The 23,212-nt window shown below is 39.8% G+C and overlaps 1 protein-coding gene across 13 annotated transcripts in view; it reads right to left on the reverse strand.

The window, feature by feature from the left end:
* Positions 1 to 8,017: 8,017 nt before the first annotated feature.
* The window catches only part of cep170aa (centrosomal protein 170Aa), a 119,111-nt gene continuing 103,916 nt past the window's right edge, over positions 8,018 to 23,212 (reverse strand). For all 13 annotated transcript variants that reach the window (XM_078557362.1, XM_078557354.1, XM_078557355.1 and 10 more), the window contains 3 exons: positions 21,439 to 21,532; positions 12,654 to 12,705; positions 8,018 to 11,770 (listed from right to left, as the gene is read on the reverse strand). In XM_078557362.1, coding sequence (XP_078413488.1) covers positions 11,565 to 11,770; positions 12,654 to 12,705; positions 21,439 to 21,532 — 352 coding nt within the window. In that variant the 3' untranslated portion in view covers positions 8,018 to 11,564. The remainder of the gene's footprint in view (positions 11,771 to 12,653; positions 12,706 to 21,438; positions 21,533 to 23,212) is intronic.

A 23,212-nucleotide genomic window follows, 5' to 3' on the forward strand; every position in this document is an offset into this window, starting at 1 on the left:
TGGCCCCTTCCGCCCAGGACTTCCTGCTGGCCCTGCGCCCCTTGTGCCTGCGCCTCTCCTCCCACACGTCTCTCCCCTGGAAGCTGAATTGGGACACCTAGCCTCCTCTCCCTTCTGCCCCTCTCTTCCTCCTCAGAGGAGGTGCCACCAGCAAAGACCACAATCCCCATTACCAGGGTAACGGAAGGCTGTCTGATACCTGTAAGGGCCCACATGGTCCAATTCTTCTGGGGGCCTTTGGAGACACCAAGGAGTCCTGAAATGAAGTTTGGCAATGCTAACAATGAAGCCCTGAACAGAGTTGAAGCTGCCAAGTGCCAATAATTTACCAGCAGCAAACTATCTACCAAGCTCCTCACTACTCACACTGCCAATGCTGTTGTCCCTTTTTATCCCGCCCTTGGATAAGATTTTTGAAATTGTGGGCTGCCCACCTGCCCGTTTTGCCTGTGCGACGAGCACGAAATCGCTCGGGCAACAAAAAAAAAACATCAATTGGTTTTTTAATGGCCTTAAGTGGTTTGTTAATTAATGGCGGGTGCCGCTCTGGCAGTCGCTCACACCCACCGACCGAAATATCATGCGAGTGCGTGATGACGTCGGGACGCTCGCCCGACTTCATTGCACACTATCTTATGCCCGACTGGGTCGGGCGCGCTCCCATCTGTGGAGAGTAAAATTTTGCCCTTAGTTTTAAAACCATCAGAATTATTAATGGCATTTTGTACTTTGAAAACAAGAACATTTTTCACTGGAAACTTACCTCATCTTCGGATTATGTCGTGAAGGGGCAGCGTGTAGATGAGTGAGAGCAGAGTGGATGGATCCTTGGGGTATTCCCGAGGTAACAGCATGGGGGTATGTGTAGAAATCCTTACTGGAGATGCTTTGCCAAAGATAGGATAGGTAAAAGCAAAAATAAGTGAGAGCAATATCATTGAACGGGACAACAAAAGAGAACTGTTGTATGTGGATGGTTTGGTCATCCACGTCAAAGACTTCAGAGAGGTCAAGAAGATTGAGGTTGGATAGTACGCCATAGTAACAGTCACACAGGATGTAGTTTGTGTCTTTGATTAGGGCTGTTTCAGTGCTGCAACATGAGGCAGTTGGTAGTAGAAAAAAAATAAGTGGGGAAAAAAAAACTAAGATAACCCTGGAGTTGTGACCAGTTTTGCAGAGCGTACTAAAGGCTAATAGCACTTGATGTAGCTCAACCCAGATCTGTTGATGGATTTCTAAACCAGCTGTGCTCCAGATATGCTTAAGCCTGCACCTCTTAGAGCTGAGGAAGCAAAGGTGGAGGTCTACCAGGAATGACAAGGAATAGATACTGTGAAGGTTTTGCTGGGAGCAAGAGCATTAAAGGTGGATATGAAGAAATATCATGACTGCTATGCATGCTACACCCATATTGTTAACTTAACACTACGGTTTACTTTGTTATTCTCTGACAGAACATTCTAGATGGTCTGGAAATAAAAATGCAACTAGCTGAGTTTACTTGGATATAATAGTGGCAAATGAAAAGCCAAAGCCTAGGCAGCTGGGAGGTTGAAAATGCAATTACAAGTGGCACAATTTGAACTATGGCCACAGCAGAATCATGAACGCAGAATGCGTGTTGACCAGAAGTAACCATTTGAATTCACTTTTGAATTCACTGGTCCTGACGAAAGGTCATCTCTATCTGAAATGTCAACTCTGTTGCTCTCCACAGATGCTGTCTGACCTGCTAAGCCTATCCAGCACTTTTCTGTTTTTATTTCAGAGTTCCAGCATGCACAGTATTTTGCTTTAGTATTTGAATTCACTGTCACAAATTCCAGAATGGAGCCAGTCACAATTAAACGCTCTCTCCAAAAACTATTTTACCTCTGGCCTACACAAAAAATCCACTGCCCGCCTAGAAATGTGATGTTAATATTCCGACATCCAGTACTAAATGTGCAGAAATTTTCTTCCAATTAAATATTGGGAAATCTGAAACCATTGGTCTTGGTCCCTGCTCCAAACCCAGTTCCCTATAAATTCCATCCCCCTCCCTGGCAACAATCTGAGATTAAGCCAGTCTATTTGCACCCTTGATGTCATAGTTGATCCTGAGATGAACTTCCAATATCACACGCGTGTCATTTCTAAGACCATCTATTTTCCATAATAATAAGTTCATAACATTACTCGACTTTTCCTGTCTCAGCTCACCTGGGTGCTAAAATCATCATCCATGCCTTTGTTACCTCTAGGTTCGACTGATCCAACGTACTCCTTGCTGGTATCACACTGTCTACCCTCGGTGAACTTGAGGTCATCCAAAACTCTGCTGCCTGCGTCTTAACTCGCAGTAAGTCCAGTACTCACTGACTTACTTTGGCTCCTGGCCAAGCAACATCTTGATTTTAAAACTCTCATCCTTATTTTCCAAATCCTTCCATGGCTTTGCATCTCCCTATCTCTGTAATCTCCTCCAACCCCCAAACTCTTCAGGAGATCTGTGCTCCTCTAATTCTGGCCTCTCCTCCATTCCCAATTATAATTGTGTCTCAATTGGTGGCTGTGCCTTTGGTTGTCTAGGCCCCAAGCTCTGAATTACCCTCCCTGTACCTCTCCACCTTGCTTTCTTCTTTCAAGAAACTTAAAACCTATCCTTTTGACTAAGTTTTTGAACATCTGACCTAATATCTCCTTATGTGGCATGGTGTTATACTTTGGTTTTAAATTGCTCCTGTGAAGCACCTTGGGATGCTTCATTACATTAAAGGCACTATATAAATTTAATGGTTGTTATTTTTTCCTTATATAAACTGGAATAGGGTGCTACCAAGCATGGAATCTTTTCACTGTTGCTAAGTATACCATTGCTCTTGGCAAAAAAAAGTCATAGACCACGATTCAGGTTGAAATTACAATCAGAAACAAAATAGACCAATGAGCAGAAAAGGGATTGTAATGGAAGTTAATTTCTTAGTATAAATCAATTCTAAACCAATAGACACTTCAGTTTTCCTCAAACCATGAAATTAGATTTTAAAATTTTGAGACATATGAATGTCTCCCATAATGCCTGTTATCTCCAATCAGTATTGTGGTAATGCAGGAAGAGGCTCAAGTTAAATTTATATATCTCCATTTCAAGCAAAAAGAGAACACACAAGTACCTTCACAATATTTGAAACAAGAACTTGTGATTATATTGCCTTTTGTTCAGAATCATCTTACAGCCAATGGCTTGCTTTCAATGGAGCCACTGAAGTAACAGTCAATTTATGCACAGCCAGGACCCATGAACAGAAAATGAATAAGTAATGTTTTTTTTAAATGTTGTCTAGGACGCCGGGAGATCTCCTATAAGTGAATTGTCTTTCATACCTTTGATGTATTGATACCCTTTATTTACCCTACATTTGCCCAGTGGTTCAACAAGTAAGTCGTTGGCAATATCCTCCAGGAGTTTTAAACTGACTGAAGTCCCACAAATTGCAGGATCAAATTGCACACAATCAACACAATTTCCACTCTCAGTACAACATGGTCTTTTCCTCAAGTTGTTGGGCAGCATTATTTTACCCTTCTTCTTCCAATAGGAAACGCACCTTTTAGGCATTGCGTTTATTTCAAGTGAGGAGCAAGGGTTCTTTAGGTTATGTATTTGAATTTTTTTTCAAAGAACCACAATATTGGATCATTTATGATCATCATTCCATTTATTGCGAGTTAGCTCGACAGCGATGGCGTTGGGATTTTTTTCCTATAAATTGTACACTGTCACTTCTTGATTTTTGCAATGGGCAGCGTGTAAACATTAAAACTGCAGGGTTAGAAATTTGCTTCGAGTGCCGGAGCAATCCGGGTGCGATCAGGTTGGCCGTCTAACCTATTACATGCAGCAGCCGATATGCACTTCCATTGCAGTCAATGGAATTAAATTTCAAGTGCTGCTTGAAACAGGCGACCGATCCAACGCCACCTGTTCTGCGCTACCATCCAAGACGAATTTCTAGCCTGTAGATTCCTGAACCACTAGGTGATGCACTAAGCTGCGGAAGAGAAAATAGCAAAATGAAACTACATTGTCTTAGGAATTAATTGCCCAATTTTAGGTGTTAATTTTTTAAATTACTTTTTCCAAAAAATTATAATCACAAAACAAACCCTTTCAGTTGAATTCAATCTTAGAAAAATCCTGTAAATCAATACAACTAACTAACGGTACCCGCATGGGCCCCAGCTATGCCTGTCTCTTTATGGGGTATGTGGAACATTCCTTGTTCCAGTCCTACTCCGGCCCCCTCCCACAACTCTTTCTCCGGTACATCGATGATTACTTCGGTGCTGCTTCATGCTCTCGTCGGGACCTGGAAAAATTTATTAATTTTGCTTCCAATCTCCACCCCTCCATCATTTTCACATGGTCCATCTCTGACACTTCTCTTCCCTTCCTTGACCTCTCTGTCTCAATTTCTGATGATAGACTGTCCACCAATATCCATTACAAGCCTACCGACTCCCACAGCTACCTCGACTACAGCTCCTCACACCCCGCTTCCTGTAAGGACTCCATCCCATTCTCTCAGTTCCTTTGCCTCCGTCGCATCTGTTCTGATGACGCTACCTTCAAAAACAGCTCCTCTGACATGTCCTCCTTCTTCCTTAACCGAGGTTTTCCACCCACGGTCGTTGACAGGGCCCTCAACCGTGTCCGGCCCATATCCCGCGCATCCTCCCTCACGCCTTCTCCTCCTTCCCAGAAACATGATAGGGTCCCCCTTGTCCTCACTTATCACCCCACCAGCCTCCGCATTCAAAGGATTATCCTCCGCCATTTCCGCCAACTCCAGCATGATGCCACCACCAAACACATCTTCCCTTCACCCCCCCTGACGGCATTCCGTAGGGATCGTTCCCTCCGGGACACCCTGGTCCACTCCTCCATCACACCCTACTCCTCAACCCCCACCTATGGCACCTCCCCATGCCCACGCAGAAGATGCAACACCTGCCCCTTCACTTCCTCTCCTCACCGTCCAAGGGCCCAAACACTCCTTTCAAGTGAAGCAGCATTTCACTTGCATTTCCCCTAACTTAGTCTACTGCATTCGTTGCTCCCAATGCGGTCTCCTCTACATTGGAGAGACCAAACGCAAACTGGGCGACCGCTTTGCAGAACACCTGCGGTCTGTCCGCAAGAAAGACCCAAACCTCCCAGTCGCTTGCCATTTTAACACTCCACCCTGTTCTCTTGCCCACATGTCTGTCCTTGGCTTGCTGCATTGTTCCAGTGAAGCCCAACGCAAACTGGAGGAACAGCACCTCATCTTCCGACTAGGCACTTTACAGCCTTCTGGGCTGAATATTGAATTCAACAACTTTAGATCTTAAACTCCCCCTCCCCCCATCCCCACCCCGTTTCTCCCCCCTCCCTTTTTTTTCAATAGTTTATATAGATTCTTCTTTTCCCACCTATTTCCATTATTTTTAAATCTAAAACTAAAACTGTTAGTCTTTCCACCCCACCCCCACTAGAGCTGTACCTTGAGTGTCCTGTCTTCCATTCTTAATTAGCACTTTTCTTAGACAATATCACCACCTTCAACACCTCTTTGATCCTTTTGTCTGTGACATCTTTTGATTATCTGCTCCTATCACTGCTTGCTTATCTCCACAATCACCACACCCTCAACTTCTCTCTCCCCCCGCCCCCCCCCACCTTAAACCAGCTTATATTTCACCTTTCTCCTAACTATGCTTCAGTTCTGCCAAAGGGTCATGAAGACTCGAAACGTTAACTGATTTCTTCTCCACCGATGCTGCCAAACCTGCTGAGTTTTTCCAGGTAATTCTGTTTTTGTTTCAACTTTCCATTTAGGTGATTGAGATGTGACAGATGCATTCCAAATTATTCTACAAATTAGTATCGCATTTCAAAATTAACTATTTAACCTAGGAGGAACTTCGGGTGACATAGTAATATACTACTAGCAAGTTAAATTTAGGTTAGCAGTAGTTAAATCCACAATGTACAGCTTTTAGAAATGTGGATTACAATTTGCACTGACGTGACTAACCCAGATGCAGAAATGGTGTTTCCCACATACCATATCAGCTTGTGACAATGGGCATTCATTAAAATTGTTCCAATATATATCCAAACATGTCAAAATGGTCTCTTTCCGCTCAGCACAATAGATACCTCACTGAACCAGTCAGGTAAGCTCCATGCGAGGAGTGATTTCTGTCCTAGGTTGTAATGTTGATTGGCAGCTTACCTAGCCAATAGCTAGATGTGTAGAACTGGGGTGGGTGGCTGGGTGATATGGAAATCAAGCCTTTAGCTTCCTGTTCAGCTAAGAAAGGAAGTTCCAAACAAGTGATCAAGGGATCTGGTATTAGGGTTGCCAACACTCCAGGATTGGCCTGGAGTCTCCAGGAACTGAAGATCAATCTCCAGGGCACTGCTGTGTGCAACCCTGGAGAAGAATCATATGGACAATAAAAATTGTTTTTTTGTTATTTTTTCATTCCCTTTACCAGATATTAATATATTGAAAATAAGGCGGTTTGGCTGACAGTCAAGCATCATCCAAATGGGTAATGAACCTTCTTACTTTCCAATTAGCATATGAAGGCAGTTTTCACAAGGATGGATGCATTGAACGACTAATTGCTGGGGCATGGGGCAAGTCATGTGATGAAACATTTAATCTCAGATGGCAACCCAACTGGTACTCATGCCTGTCAAAGAAAGTGAGGGTCCCCTGCTTAACCTTAGTGCCATCCAGTTTCAAAGAAATTATTGGTCAGAAAAATGTTTTTAGTGCACTAACTGGGTTAGCATGCTTCAGTATGTTACAAAGTACACAATAGACCTACTCATTTATGTATTATTTGCAAAATAGTCTATTCATTTACAAGTGTCCTCCTCTTAGGTCAGTCATGGCTCAGTTGATAGCGCACTTGTCTCTGAGGTTGGAGGGCTGTGGGTTCAAGTTCCACTCCAGTACTTGAGCACAACAATCTGGGCTGATATTCTGGCACAGTACTGAAAGAACATTGCACTGTCAACAGCTGTTATCTTTCAAATTAGACATGTTCCCATCTGCCCTCATAGATGGACGTAAAAGATCCCGTGGCACTATTTTGCAGGGGAGTCAGACCTCATGCCCTGCCAAAATTTATCCTTCATCACCAAAACTGATTATCTGGTCATTATAACATTGCTGCTATGGGAGCTTGCTGTGTGCAAATTGGCTGCCACATTTCCTATGTTACAATATCGACTACATTTCAAAGTTCTGTAAAGCACTTCAGGATGTCCTGTGGCTGTGAAAAGCACTATAGAAATGCAGCTTTTTTTTCTAGATGAGATTACAGTGGGCAATTCAGATAAGAGGTTTTCAGTGTTATAATGCCTGGGTCTTAAGGCTGAGACACCAAATTGGGCATTCCTGATAATAACTGGCAGAGGGTCCACGAGATTTCGACCAATAATGTTGAAACAGATTATCAAGTGTTGACCAGAAGTTTTTAATTGCTAAGTTTACACTTTTAAAAAAAAAAGTCTGGTACCTTCTTAACTCCCAACACTCTGGTGTATAGAGATTTTGCAGTCAGAGTCAGAAGCGGAAGACAGATAACTTGCATTCAAGCTTTGGCCCACTCTGCTCATGAGCTGCCCATTGACAATATTCCTTCCACTTTTGTCTCCACATGAATAAATACCCACAATCTAATTTGTGACATTCTATAAAAATGAGGCTTACGACTAGGAACTAGGCAAAAAGCCAATGCAGTGTGGAGGCAAGATAGGAGAGATTGATGGATCAAAAGAACCAGCTCAGGAGCTATGGTATTTGAAGCCTGGTGTTCAATTTGTTGTATATCAGCTTGCAGTCATCAATGCTTCTATGAACTTATTCATCGTTGGTATTGTAATTCAAGCATCTGAAGGATGCACCATTGTGGGCAAATAAAACCTGCATTTTATCACTAACAAGTCAAGACACCCATCACATGTCAGTCAGTGATGACTTTTTAAATTTTGTAACAAACATTCTTTGTGGTAAAGATCTGGGAAAAGAACTTTATTTGAACACATTAGAAATGTAAAAATACAAATTAACATACATAACCAAATAAAAATAAATAGAGCCAATATGTTCGTACAAAATCAGGAGAAAATTATATAACTGCAAAACAAAGACAATATTACAAATTACAACACAAATGTGTAAACACATGAACCAACACAAGAAAGTGAAGTGCTTAGCTAGCATGTTTAGAAGTTGGAAAACTCACTTCATTGCTATTTACTATAGAAGCTCTGTAGTATACCATCTCATACTTGTCCATCTATGGGGTAAAAGTCTGCTTTTGCTATTGTAATAGTTCCTAGCCAAAGAGAGAGAAGGGTAGGGAAGAAAAAAATATAGGCAACATTTGGTAGTCTCATTATCCCTTTCTCAAAATTCAGAAAAAACAAGCACTTATTTCAATCCATGGGCTGTCATTGGTTTAATATTGCACAGTGTTTTGCATCACTGAATTCACACCATTAATTGGTATGTGGTAAGCTCCCACCTTGTTTACATTAGCTAGAATATCCAGATCAATTTTGCTGATCAAAGTGATGGAATATTGCAAATTAAACTTGAGAAATATACATATTCGCACCACAGGCAACTCATAATACAACAATGTTGTAATTGAACAGAGATGTATGAGAAAAATGATATGTCAATGCAAACATTCTTCATAAATATACACCTTGATTATTGCTTAGTGTTCAACTACTGTTATGTTTTTGAGTAAAAGCTCCAGTGTTAGAATGCCAGTTAGTGGACTGGGGTAATCTGGACCAATGCAGAGTCTGGTAGAAGCTACAATAACAATGAATTGAAGACTTTTTAAAGAAAGCCTATCTTGCTTGTATGCAAAGCTGTTGGCACTCAACCCAGAAAAAAACTTCTATGTTTTGTGAACAACAAAATGGCTGAGGTTATTCTTTTTTGTAGCATTTGAACAGTTTAATATATAAAATGAAATTAGGACTGAAGGTACTACTTTTTTTAGTACACCTTTGGATTATCCACACTTACAAGTATGATATTGCATGAAACCCAAATGGAGTTGGTGTTGCTCTCTCTCTTTAACTTCCTTTCTACAAATCTCCTGCTGCATCACTGCACAACTGATGCTGGATCATACAGCACTCTTTCCCCCCCTCCAAAATTACACCATAAAGGCAGAATTTGTAGAAAAAGCAATCAACTTTTAGACCCTTCAGTAACAAAGCCAGGCAGTACTAACTGAATTATCACCACTACTCAAAACAAGACCCAGCATCAACATTGATTTATACAGCATTCAGTCTGTCAGTTTCATTTAGTATACTACAATTTAAAAGCAAGTTTGCTGGGCATTCTATGGTTGCAGTGCACTCAGTGCCAAGAATGTATGGCTCAGAAAGGCGTGATACAGATCTGAGTTTCTGCCACTGCCAAGTTCAATTGCAACTAGATTGTTAGACGAACCAAAAAAGTAAATAGGAGACTAGGCTATGCTCATAGCAGCAAAGTCACAGTAACATTAATGCAAAGCCTGAAGAGTATAATGTGTCTTTCTGAGCACAGAGTGCATGATTCAGGGAGGGAGCAAGGAACTGGTTGGAGTAAAGGAATTAGTTCCACCAAAATACAAAGATTAATTTAAGCTAGTCAAGGCATTACTAAACAGATATAAATTATTAAACTTTAAATGGGTTAAAATTACTGTTTTCTTTAATGACAAATATGGAACTTTATTTTAATTTGTTTTGATCAACACAGATAACACCAGTTATGGAGAATACAGCTTACCTTTGCTACCCAGTTTTGACATCAAAAGCTCTCAGGAAAGACATTGTTTAGATCTCTAACATCTTCCAACTACATATCCTAAACCCAGCCTCAGAAATACACATCCTGTTTGCATAATTCAGGCTTCATTTCCACTGGAGTTATTTATGCAGCTTCTGAGTGACACTACAAAGTAAAAGTGAGTCACAAACTGTTCTGCACTGTGATTTTGTGATCATTAGGAAATGGATTGATTTTGACAAAGCTAATTTTACTTGGGGGAGCAGGATGAGGTTCTTCCTACTGCTTTTTTGGATGAGTGTGAAGGTAGGAGGGGGATTTTCTATTCCCTTCAATAATAATAATTAAGGTAAGGGACATCACTGATGTAAAATGGGGCACTTTTGCCACCAACTCAGCATCAAAACACAGCCAGGTATGGAGTAAACTTATCTCTAAAGTACACTGCTGAGTAGTGTAATCAGAATCCCAGTATGATATTTTTCCCCCTATGCTTGAATGGACTGCCCATTATGGGCAATTTTATCATCTTGACTCACGACCAAACAAAACTGCATTGAGAATGCCCTAAACAGATTTGACATCTTTGAGGCAAGTTCACAAGTGAAGACTTTCCTCCATCAGGTTACATTAGATGCAAAGCTATGCCAGAGAAGTGAAAGTATGTGCTGCCTCACTGTGCCCACTTAATTCATTAACAGTTTGTTTTAATACTTAATATGCACTGATGCTGTACAACTAAAGTTGGGTGACTGAGATTTTGCTAGGAGTGAATCACTTATGGGACACTGATTTGAGAGTGGCCCTCTAACAGGTTGATCAATGCAGAACAATGGAAAACATCCCAATTATTCCTCTGAAGAACTGGCTAATCATATGTGTAACCCTGTAGCCAAATTCTACAAAGTTAATACAACTATTATACCAATTTTTGCTAGTTTATGATTGTTTAAATCTGATAGGTAAAGAAAACCAAAACTCAATTGCCAATGTAATGCTCCCATCCTTTAGCTCACATGTTGTTGCTAATAGTGCAATCATGTATAATGCTAAAAATGTTGCAATCAACAGGACTTTTCAGCATTACATGTCATCAACCTACTTCTGACCATAGCATAAAGCAGAGATTTTTTCCAATATTACAATAATTGCTGAATATGTTTTCTACTTTGTACAGTTAAGCAATATCCTATGTAGAGTCTGTGGTTTACATACTAAACACAGATAAATAACAAACAGCAGCTCTCTGATCCAACAGAATGTTGTTCAACTGACCAATATACTGAGCAGTTTGGCACCGATGTTTTTGTTTTTGATATTCTTAGCTTGTGTTGCCTATACATTAGTCCATTTTACACAGTGCTTAAACACAATATTTCTATTCCAGTTTCAATAATAATGCCAATTTGCTTCTCCATTTTGTTTTGAAGATGACACACGAAGGCTAGGACAGCTGTCGATGTGGTTCACATTTCAATGCACACATCTGACAATGTGACTTCTTCTCCCTAATGTTTCATTATTGGATGGATGCAAAGCTTACAGCTGCAGCAAAAGTAACGTGGTGAGGAAAGCACCACAGAAAGCAGGAAAATACCTCAAGGCTAGTTAAGTGGCAAGCAAACTGTTCTCAATAACACAGGCCAGATGAAAAATGCTGAGCCTGTTGATACATGCTATGCCACTTTAAAGAGACTACAAAAAATAGTGTTACTCATGCAAAGAATTATCTTTGTCCTCCCCATTGTGTTCATATTGGCTAAAATGGTTGCTGTAGTCAGATTTAGAGGCCGTGATCTGAAGACTTCTGGTTGAACTGGTCTTGTGCTTGGCTTGTTCAGGCAAACTGGGACTTGATAGTTTCAGGCCACATGCTGAATCCAATGCACCATCTGGATCAATCATCACACTGATGGCTAAAAAGGAAGAACGCAGTGACTGTTAAATAGGTGTGATTTCAATGGATCACAAGTAACAATGATAAAGCTGTCAGATTTTTTTTCACACTTTTCTCTCAATTTGCATTTCATGTAAAATTAATGCTCACTCTCATTGCCGGAGAGCATTTATTTTCTAAAAGCACATTCCAGCTTCATAACACTATTCTTGCAGTGGATCCGCAAGTTGGCTAGCCTCACTAAAATATGTTCAGAAAGGCATTTAAGATATTTCTTAGGTCCAGAAAATTTTATAGAAACAAGAGGTCATATGACACAGTGGTAACTAAATTATGCCAAACTTTAGAATTAAAGTGCTCGCTATGAGTGGGTTGAGAAGTCTTTTGAACTGATTTTCAATGACAGAGGCTGAGGAAAACTGGTATATTTTAAATTATGTAAAATGCACAGTTAGACTAAGGCATAATAGAAATCAAATATAAATTCAAAGTATATAGAAAGAAAGAAGTAGGGAGAATAGATGTGGCATGTTTATTCTTTAACTTTTAATTGCACAGCATATTTTCAATACTACATTAATAAAACTACACCCAAGTAGCCTTATTTCTATAATATTTGGTTATGCTTCAGTAATAGTGTATGGCCTGAAAGCCTTAAAAATGGCCTGGAAAATTGGAATATCTAGACCTGCCAGCTCACCAGTCTCTGTATAATGTGAAGATTATTTGGCTTGCAATATTGGACCAAGATGATTACAAGAAATATGAAACAACCAATAACAGATGACATTATTCTCGCATTTCTAAATTACATTGAATCAGTGTCTGAAACATAGCTAGTATTTTGCAGAATGCCAATGAGATGCCTGATGGAAAAAATTGAAAACTGTAATGCAACTTACCTTGAAGCTGTTTCTCTACCTTTTTCAACTCCTGCAGGATTGATGAAATCTCCTTCAAAAAAAATTAAGGCATGTAATTCATGTGTTGTGAACTTCTGAAACAAACTTAATATATTAACTATTTTAATTCAGGCCTCAATACAGAGACTAATTGATCAGTTGCAAGACTGAACACGGTACTCTTCTGGAAAAGATTACAAAGAGAAACTATACTGTAAGCGAGAGGGAATGAAATAGTAATTCAGCTGTGGTTGTCAGATCTGAATAAAGATTCAGTGCCAAAATGTCTTGAGATTTAGGGGCAGGAATCATTTTCAGATTTTATAAGTATGCTACTGCTAAGCCGTGGGCTAGGTATTGCCTGTTATTAAAGAAGAAATGTAGCTCTTTAGATGATATAGGTGTTATACTATGAGATCCAATTCCATTACAATACACTTTGTTTTATTCATTCATATATGTGAGCATCGCCGGCAAGGCCAGCATTTGTGGTCATCTCCAGCTGCCAGAGAAGGTGCTGCTAAGTTGTCCTCTTGAACCACTGCAGTCCATATGGCGTAGGGACACCCACAGTGCGGCAAGGAAGGAGGTTCCCAAATTTTGGCCAGTGATGGTGAAGGAGCAGCAATATGGTTCCAAGTCAGGATGACGCATGGCTTGGAAGGGAACTTGCAAGTGGTGGTGCATCCGTGCATCTGCTACCCTTGTCTTTCAAGGTGGGAGAGGTCATAGGCCTGGAAGGTGCTATCAATGGAGCTTTGACGAGTTGCTGCCCTATGCACCGGTGGTGAATAGAGTGGTTTAAGGTGGTGGATGGGGTGCCAATCAGCAGACTGCTTTTTCTTGGATAATGTCATTGGAGTTGCACTCATCCAAGCAAGTGGAAAGTATTTCATCACATTCCTGACTTGTGCCTTAAAGATGGTGGACAGCTTCAGGGAGTCAGAAGATGAGTTACTCACTGCAGGATTCCCAACGTCTGATCTGCTGTTGTAGCCATAGTATTTATATAACAAAATACGTAACTACCAACTGTACTTATATACTAGAGAATGCACTTCATCTTACAGAAAGAGAATGATTTAGATTATTTCTGCCATTCTGAAAATAGTTGAATTTAATTATTGAGCAGACATGATTAATGAAACTAATTGTAGGTCTGTAATACTAATGAGGGATCTCACCCAAGTACATACGCCTTCAGAAATAAGATAGATTGCTTCATTTTCAGCTTACCTTAAGATGGTGTGTTTTTTTTTAAATAAAATTTTATAGGAACAGTAATTTTCCATTCTTACCATTTTCGGCAAGTGATAATAGAGCAGCAGAGGCTTCCTCTCCCCCAAAATTAAAGCAGCAGGGGATGGATGTATTACGTTGGAGATTAAGATAGGGGAGGAGAACAAAAACACAAAAAGCTTACCAAAGTATGTTTCGTCTGAATGATCAAACCAGTTCTTTACCCTGTCCATACTACAATTCTGATACCATGTCCACATTTGAGTGCAAATAAACTACATGTGGATCTTTCAGGTTTACTACTGTTACAGAAGCATCCCTCAATCTCAACATGGTTAAAATGATGCAAGTCATTGTGTGTTAAAATGAGAAGAACAACACTTCGATATTGGGGAGATGGAGAAGGACTGAAATTGGATAACCATTCGTGGCTTCAAATTTATTCGCCCAACAGATTGTTGGGAAGTTTTAACTTGTATTTAGAAAAAATAAATAAAATATTTTCTGAATATTATGTAATCAACTTAATGTGAGCAAACAGAATCCAACCTACTTTAGCTACTACTTTGGAGATAGAAGTATGGCAGTAATATTTCACACTGCTGCAAAGATCTTTTTATCTACGCAGTAATTCATGGTAATGGCTTTTTTATTGCTGTATTTGACAAGTGTCATCAATCTACTGAAACTTAAAGTCTAAATTATTGCTATTATTGCTATTCTAACTCCTGCAATCCCTTGTCTAAGTCATGACGAAATCTCTTCAATCTAGTCAGTACAGTACCAATGGGACAAATCTGTTCTGAACCAGCTAAGAGTTTCCATGATAAAAACAGAAAATGCTGGAACTACTCAGCAGGCCTGGCAGCATTTGCAGAGGGAGAAACAAACATAATGGTTCTGATGAAAGCTCTGAAAGAACTGATGAAAGGTCATCAACCAAAGACATTAACTCATTTCTCTCTCCACAGATGTGGCCATACCTACTGAGTATTTTCTGTTTTTATTTCAGATTTCCAGCATTTGCATTACAGTTTCTATGAACTATTTAAAGAGCAAAAAGTGGTGCAACGGTGAAGTGGAAATTTTTAGGCAATCTATACAGATCCGAACCCACACTGTCAGCCAAGCACATACCAGAATGTCACTGGGACACAACTAAGTATATAGGTTAAACATAAACATGTCACTCATACACAAGAAAGGCAAGCCCACAATAAAATGTTCTCTACAGACCCATCTGTTCATTAAATCCTGGTACCTTGCCATAGCATCTCACTCTCACCTGGTGCCCAAAGACCAAGTGGGCTTGCCTATCATAAGTAGGAGTATCCAGCTTCTTAAATAAAAACAATACACTGCAGATGCTGGAAATCAGCAATAAAAACACAAAGTGCTAGAAAAACTCAAAGTGTGGTAATGGTTGTTGCTTTGTTTCTTTATTACAACCATTACCACTCCCTTTGCCTTTTGTTCCATGACATCTTGTCATTTAATCTCTCCCACCCTCTAAATTATCCCTAACCTTCCTTTTTGTTCTACTTGACCTTCAGCCCCTTTTTCAACAGCATAAAACCCATCACATTTCTACTCTCCAGTTCTGAAGAAGAGTCATACTGGACTTAAAACATTAACTATGTTTCTCTCCCCACAGATGTCACCAGATCTGAGTTTTTCCAGCACTTTCCATTTTTATTCCAGCTTCTTTACATCCAGCACCAGAGAACTCAGCCCTTGCACTATCCTTGTTGCAGAAAAAACAAAATGGCATGGTCTACTGAAGGGCAAAAGGAAAGGTTTTGCCAAGTGGTTCATAAACACCAAATTGAACCTCTTATCTACAGTTAACCAACAACTACTTAATTCCCACAACCTGTAATCTCACTACAGAAACAAAAATAGGTGTGCCAGCTCTCACCATTTCTCTTAGTTTTGGCTGTCACACCGTGCACGATAGATATCTGCACCAAATAATCATGAGGTCACCATGAGAGAGGTTGTGCATAAAATTTCACTTTTAAATGCAGGCTGTGTCCATGCATCCATCAAGTGTATTAAAAGATTCAGAGTCCTCATGACATAAACCTTATGTAAAAAGGTGGTTCAATAGACCTACACTCATCACTACCAATGAATGCACTTGTTTAAAATGATAACTTGACAGGAAACTTCCATATCTATTCCAAATAGCTCCAATCAAAAACGCTGGATCAATCTTTACTAAACCAGATAAAAAAAAGGCCATCAGATTCCTTGGGAAGGACAAGGAAACTTCAAATACAAGATACAGAGATAGTTTTTCGTGAGATTTTCACATTGCACACATTATAGTCCTTCAGATGACAACAAGTTTCATATTCCTTCAAACATTCCGAGCATACTACAAAACTCCCCCATTCAAGCGTGAATCATTTACCCATATTGTTCAGTGAATATCATAATAGTTTCTCAGTGTGGGTAGTACTACCCATGCATTTAACAGTAATATTCCCCTACATCTTACAATCTGGTCAGTTTCAGCCTTAGCTTATGGCAGCACTCTCACCGTGGAATCAGAAAGTGAGCAAATGCTGTACTATCAGTGGTGCAATTGTTTAGATGACACATTAAACTGAGGCCCAACTGCCCTCTTAGGCAGTGTAAAAGATCCCATGCCACAATTCAAAGGAAAGCAGGAGAATTCTCCTGATATCCTGGACAATGTTTATACCTCAACCAGCTCTCAAAATAGATGATCTGGTCATCTATCATATTGCTGTTGTGAGGCCCTAAATTACACAATGTAGGAAATATAGCTTCCAATTGTAACAGTGATTACACTTCAAAAGAACTTAATAGTAAAGAACTTTGGGATTTATGAAGTCATGAAAGGCCCTATATAAATACATGCTCTTTCTTTGCTTGGCACCTTCATTTTCAAAGATCTACCTGGGATTGTGAATAAGGCAAGTGGGAAATCATGAACACAAATGCAATGCCTTACCATTCAATTTGTAACAGCGCAAAATTGTTGAGTGTTAGAGTCATAAAGGTCTACAGGATAGAAAAAGGCCCTTCGGCCCAATGAATCTGTGCCGGTCAAACAAGTACCTAACTATTCTAATCCCATTTTCCAGCACTAGACCCATAGCCTTGTATGTCATGGCATCGTAAGTGCACATCCAAAAACATTTCAAATGTTATGAGGGTTTCTGCTTCTACCACCCTTTCAGGCAGTGACTTCCAAATTCCCACTACCCTCTGGGTGAAAAAATTCTTCATCACATCCTTTCTAAATCTCCTGCCCCTTATCTTAAATCTATGCCTCCTGGTTATTGATCCCTCCACCAAGGAGAAAAGTTCCTTCCTGTCTACCCTATTTATGCCCCTCATAATTTTATACACCTCAATTATGTCCCCCCTCAATCTCCTCTGCTCCAAGGAAAATGACCCCAGTCTATCCAATCTCGCCTCATAACTAAAACTCTCCAGCCCAGGCAACATCCTGGTAAATCTCCTCTGCACTCTCTCTAGTGCAAACACATCCCTCCTATAACGTGGATTCCAGAATCGCATGCAATACTCTAGCTGTGGCTTAACTAGCATTTTATATAGTTCCAGCATAACCTCCCTGCTCTTATATTCTATGCCTTGGCTAATAAAGGCAAGTATCCTATATGACTTCTTAACTACCTTATCTACCTGTCCCGCTACCTTAAGGGACCGGTGGACATGCACACCAAGGTCCCTCTGATCCTCGGTACTTCCCAGGGTCCTACAATTCATCGTGTATTCCCGTGCCTTGTTTGTCCTGCCCAAGTGCATCACCTCACACTTATCCGGATTAAATTCCATTTGCCACTGATCAGCCCATCTGACCAGCCCATCTATATCCTCCTGTAATCCAAGGCTATCCTCCTCACTATTTCCAACCCCACCAATTTTCGTGTCATCCGCGAACTTACTGGTTAACCCTCCTACATTCAAGTCTAAATCATTTATATGTAACACAAACAGCAAGGGCCCCAACACCGATCCCTGTGGAACCCCACTGGACACAAAAACACCCCGTGCCCATCATCCTCTGCTTCCTGCCACTTAGCCAATTCTGGATCCAATTTGCCAAATTGCCTTGGATCCCATGGGCTCTTATCTTCATTACCAGTCTCCCATGCAGGACCTTATCAAAAGTCTTGTTGAACCCCAAGTAGACTAAGTCAAATGCATTTCCCTCATCTACATACCTGGTCACCTCTTCGAAAAATTCAATCAAATTGGTCAGATATGACCTCCCCTTAATAAAACAATACTGACTGTCCTTGATTAATCCCTGTCTCTCCAAGTGCAGATTAATTCTGTCCCTCAGAATTGCTTCCAATAGTGTCCCCACCACTGAGGTTAGGACTGACTGGCCTGTAGTTCCCTGGTTTATCCCTGCCTCCCTTCTTGAATAACAGTACCACATCAGCTGTCCTCCAGTCCTCTGGCACCTGCCCTGTGGCCAGAGAGGTAATGAAAATTATTGCCAGCGCCCCTGCTATCTCTTCTTCTCTTGCCTCACTCAACAGCCTGGGATACATTTCATCCAGTTATCTACTTTTAAGCCTGCCAGACCTTTTGCGTGGCTAGGATTGGGAATAGAGATAGCAAGATAAAGATGTTTATCAATTGTTGAAATTGATGTGATTTACTATAACTACTCTATAAATGTTAATTGACTACATCAATAATATCTATATATAAATTACTGGCATGAAATGAGGTTTTGGTTAACAGGGTTACCCTCCTAAAATTACACTAAATAATTCTGTGCAGTGGAGCAGCAAGCATCTGAACCAATTGTTGTAATTCTATCATGAACAGTTGAAAAATGAATAATGATGCATTTTTGAGTGCTTAATGGCCAATTTAAAACACAGGAAATTCAATTTGTAGCTGCAATTATCCTGGACTATAAACTAACTTTCGATCCCTCGTTTTGGGCACATTTAATTTCCTTGTTAAACTGTCTCTTAGCAAGTGTTCAATATGTCTTGTCCATTGTGACAACTGAATCACTATCACTGAGTCATAATTTTAATTCCAAGCACTAACAGCATCCTTTATAAATCCTGTTAAACCAATCTGTCTAAAAACGCTATAATACTAATTATCTTCCTTAAATTTAATTTCAAAATTGTTCCCAATGTTAAGAATTATGACTGACACAACTGGCATTAAAGGAAAACTCCAAGACCCCTTTTGCAGCTTAAACTGCACTTACTACTTTTTAAAGACTGTCTATTTTTCAATTTTGCTGCTTTACTGTTCAGAAATTAAACTTTAAATGACCCATGCAACACCATAACTATCTGTTTTACATCTATAGCCATTGCAAGTTTACTGATATTAGGAGGCTCCAGTCTGACACAACACAGCTTCATGGTCAGTAAGCAAACTAACAGCAGTGATTACTCAATGGAATGAGAGAGAAAAGCAGAGAGCCAAAACACAATTATAAACAGCCCAGGCTATTCAGGGTAAACTATTCTTTTCTCAATAATTATTTGCTTTTAAAACCTTGAAACAAGATTTTTCTCTGAAAAATCTTATTTCTGTTTGTTCTCTTGAGACCAAAATATCAATTCATTTTTACATAGAGAATATGCATAAGAGTATTTGACAGGATTGTATTAATAAAAAGAGCATTGGGATCATATGGAATAGTCAGCAGGAATTTAAAAGCAAATCACATATTCTTACATAAAATGGAGATTTACCCATCATTTTTGGGTGTGAAAATGAAAAAAATTCAAGACTAACTTTCCAAAACTTCAGGAGGCTAAATTAATTGGATGGAGTTCATTAGGAAAGCACTTCCTCAGAAGTGAATAAGCGTTCTTACATTGTTAATATCACAATTTCATTCCAAGATCAATGAGACTCTGCTCCAACACATCTAGGGTGAATGCGAACTATCAAGATCATGGATCTTCTGTAACCTCAATTCTTGAGTCTTGTTCAAGGCATGATATTGAGTTGCTTGAAGGCAGAGTTCAGCAAGAGATATTTATCAAGAAAGCAGAGGGTTGTTGGTAAAACGGGATGCACAGCACAGCCATAAACCATTCTAGCTTTGCTCTTATGCATCAAGTTTGAACTCTGATAGTTATAGGGGCAGCATTATTACTACTGAAAATTAACCTGCAGCTGTACAAAGAAACCGCCTACAGTCTAGCTGAAAAAAGGATAAAGAATGGCTTTGTCTTCTGCAAAGCTAGAAATTAGTTTGCAACCAAATCTAGAGGTCAGAGGATGATTGAAAGTTGGTTCTCAGGCCTCATTAACATACTTGGCTGAGCTGCTAGTGCTGAGTGCACCTCTACCAACAGCTTCCTGCAGCAAACACATCAATGCAGAGCCACATACCTCACTGGCAGTGGCCTTCACGCAAGGTTCAGTGAGGGAGCAGTAGAGACTCCTGCAGCTAATGAATCTCTAACCCAGGTTATCAATGACTAATTTCTCAATGTGAACCTTGAGCAGGGATGAGGTCCCTAATTTACATATTTAAATTTAGCAGTGGGATTAACACTGCACAAATGGGGCACGAAGTATCCCATTGACAAACTGGTACACTATGTCCTTTTTATGCCCGAGAAACAGGCATAACACAAACCAATTTCTAGTATTAAACTTCTTTCGCCAACATTAAAGTGCATTCACACATCCTACAATAGTTCCACAGGGTGAAAACCAAATATCCACACACTCAATTTGCTCACAGCAAGCGCAAAGAGTTGTCCCCGACCGAGTGTTGCAGACTGGCACATTCCAAAGTCCAGGACTACGTGCTGAGGGACGCACTAAAACTTGGGGCAGCCACCGCAAAGGCGCAATGGGGAAGGGTCGCTGCCTAAGACCTTTCTGCCACGGTGCACCAAGGGACTGGGAACTGTTCAAACCCCTCGGGCTGTTCAGCTCAAAATGAATGTCTGCAAATGATTGTAATATTCATTTATTGTAATATTCATTTATTGTATTGATGCATTTCGTGATACACGTTGTAAAAGTTGAACCTGATTGTATTTTTGTGATGATGATTTTGAAATGGTTTGAAATGTTGTTGAAGATATTTTGTGAATAAAGTATATTTTTGCAAAAAAAAAGGTTCTGCCAGGACGAGGGGCAGCCGCCACAAAGGCGCAATGGGGAAGGGTCGCTGCCTAAGACCTTTCTGCCACAGTGCACCGAGGGACTGGGAACTGTTTAAATCCCCACGGGCTGTACAGCTGAAAATGAATGTCTGCAAATGATTGTAATATTCATTTATTGTATTGATGCATTTCATGATACACGTTGTAAAAGTTGAACCTGATTGTATTTTTGTGATGGTGATTTTGAAATGGTTTGAAATGTTGTTGAAGATATTTTGTGAATAAAATATATCTTTGCAAAAATAAAGCAGGGCTCTGGTGACATTTTCAACTGGAGCCTAGCCAGAAAGAAGAGACTGTAAAGCACAGGTATACAAATTAACAAGGAAGCAATTATCAGGTACACTGAAGTGGTGTGTCTCCTTCCTCACCTTATTTGACGTTTTCAAAATAGGAACTTCACTCTCAGATCGCATTTTGTTTTCAATTTCTTCCCAGTTTCTGTCTTCATTCTTGAACAAAATCCTACAAACAGAAAGTGTAAAATTTTATTAGTCATTGCATGTACAAAAAGTGGAGGAAAAGAAATGAACAATTAATTTTTCCCTAGTATTGTCATTTACATATGTGCTCATAAATGGTTCTCCTCAGCAACACAAAGCAACCTCATCTCAAACAGCACCCAGAAAATGAGGAGGAAAATGGTGGCTGAATTTGCTAACTTGACTGGGTGGTTTAGTGGTGCTTTTTCAGTATTGATTACAAGTTTTCATATCTGTTTATAATGGAACTGTGTATCTAAGCCACTAACAACTTTCCTTTTGACCTATTTGTGATATTTCTGAGGCCACATTTTCAGCTGTGATGCCTTTGAGAGGTACAACACTGCAGAAGAACACCAAGTTAATGATATAGATGCTGCAAGGTAAATTGTTCAAAGGGTTTTCATATTGATTATTTTGCTGCAATTGCTTTGCCACGGAGATCAATTGTGCAACTCGAGCATGAAATACATTTTTTTATTCTTTTGTGGGATGTGAGCGTCGCCACCAAGGCCAGCATTTGTTGCCATCCCTCACTGCCTTGAACTAAGGCCATTGCAGAGGGCAGTTAAGAGTCAACCATCACATGTAGGACAGGCCAGGTAAGGTTGACCTGATGGGTTTTTATGGCAATCGACACCAGTTTCATGGGCACTATTATTCGGACTAGCTTTTTTTATATTCCAAATTTTTGATTAATTGAATTTAAATTTCATCAGCTGCCATAGAGGGATTTGAATCCATGTACCCAGAGCATTAGCCTGGGTCTCTGGGTTACTAGTCTAATGACATTACCACTAAGCCAGTCTCCCCACTGCATTACTGTCTCTCCATGTAACATAAACAGATTTGAGGGCATACCCTATTGTGGGAATTCCCTCTGGATCTTTCAGTTACACATATTGATTTTCAAAGGTGCAAATGAAAGATAAGTTCCACTGCAATGCATTAGCAACCACTGAAACTGCTCATCCACTTAGGGTCAGTGCAATAGACAAGCACTGCTATTTGGTACTCTGGAGACTTCAATGCAAGAGCAAGAGCATTTCACAATTCTATAAATAATAGGAGCATGAACTAGTAAACAGTTACAGATTAGGCCAGGTCGAATGCTCTGTTAAGCCATACACTATTCTTGCTTTTGTAATATGTTTGCTTAATAGATGTCTTATGTAGTTATACTATTGCAATGTTGTAAAATTAATTTTTGAATATCACAAATCACTTCATTCAATATTCTATTAATTCATTCTATTATTCTATTCACTTAATTAAATATTCTATACTGAAATTTACAATGCAAGGTCCATTGGTGAGATCTCTGGGGTGCACAATCTTCAGAATATTTACCCTACTGTACAATGTTAGTTTATAATTAGAACCATGGATGGTTTATAATATAGGAGGAGCTAGAGCCATCCAAAACTAATCCTACTGATATGTTAGATCAAAAGTTCAGCATTGACCAAGGTTTTAAAATGATCAATTTTTTTAATAACACCCCTGTGAGATGTGGAGAGATATTTTACGATATTAAAGAGACGATAAAATGCAAGTTATTGTTGTTTGTGAAACATATGGAGCTTCAATTAATAGGTGTGCCAGCGTCTGCAGCATAGCACTTAATCACCAGAAAATAGGAAGTACCATAAATTGCATGACC

Source organism: Cetorhinus maximus, chromosome 14 (assembly GCF_964194155.1).
Source record: "Cetorhinus maximus chromosome 14, sCetMax3.hap1.1, whole genome shotgun sequence".
NCBI classification, from domain to species: domain Eukaryota; kingdom Metazoa; phylum Chordata; class Chondrichthyes; order Lamniformes; family Cetorhinidae; genus Cetorhinus; species Cetorhinus maximus.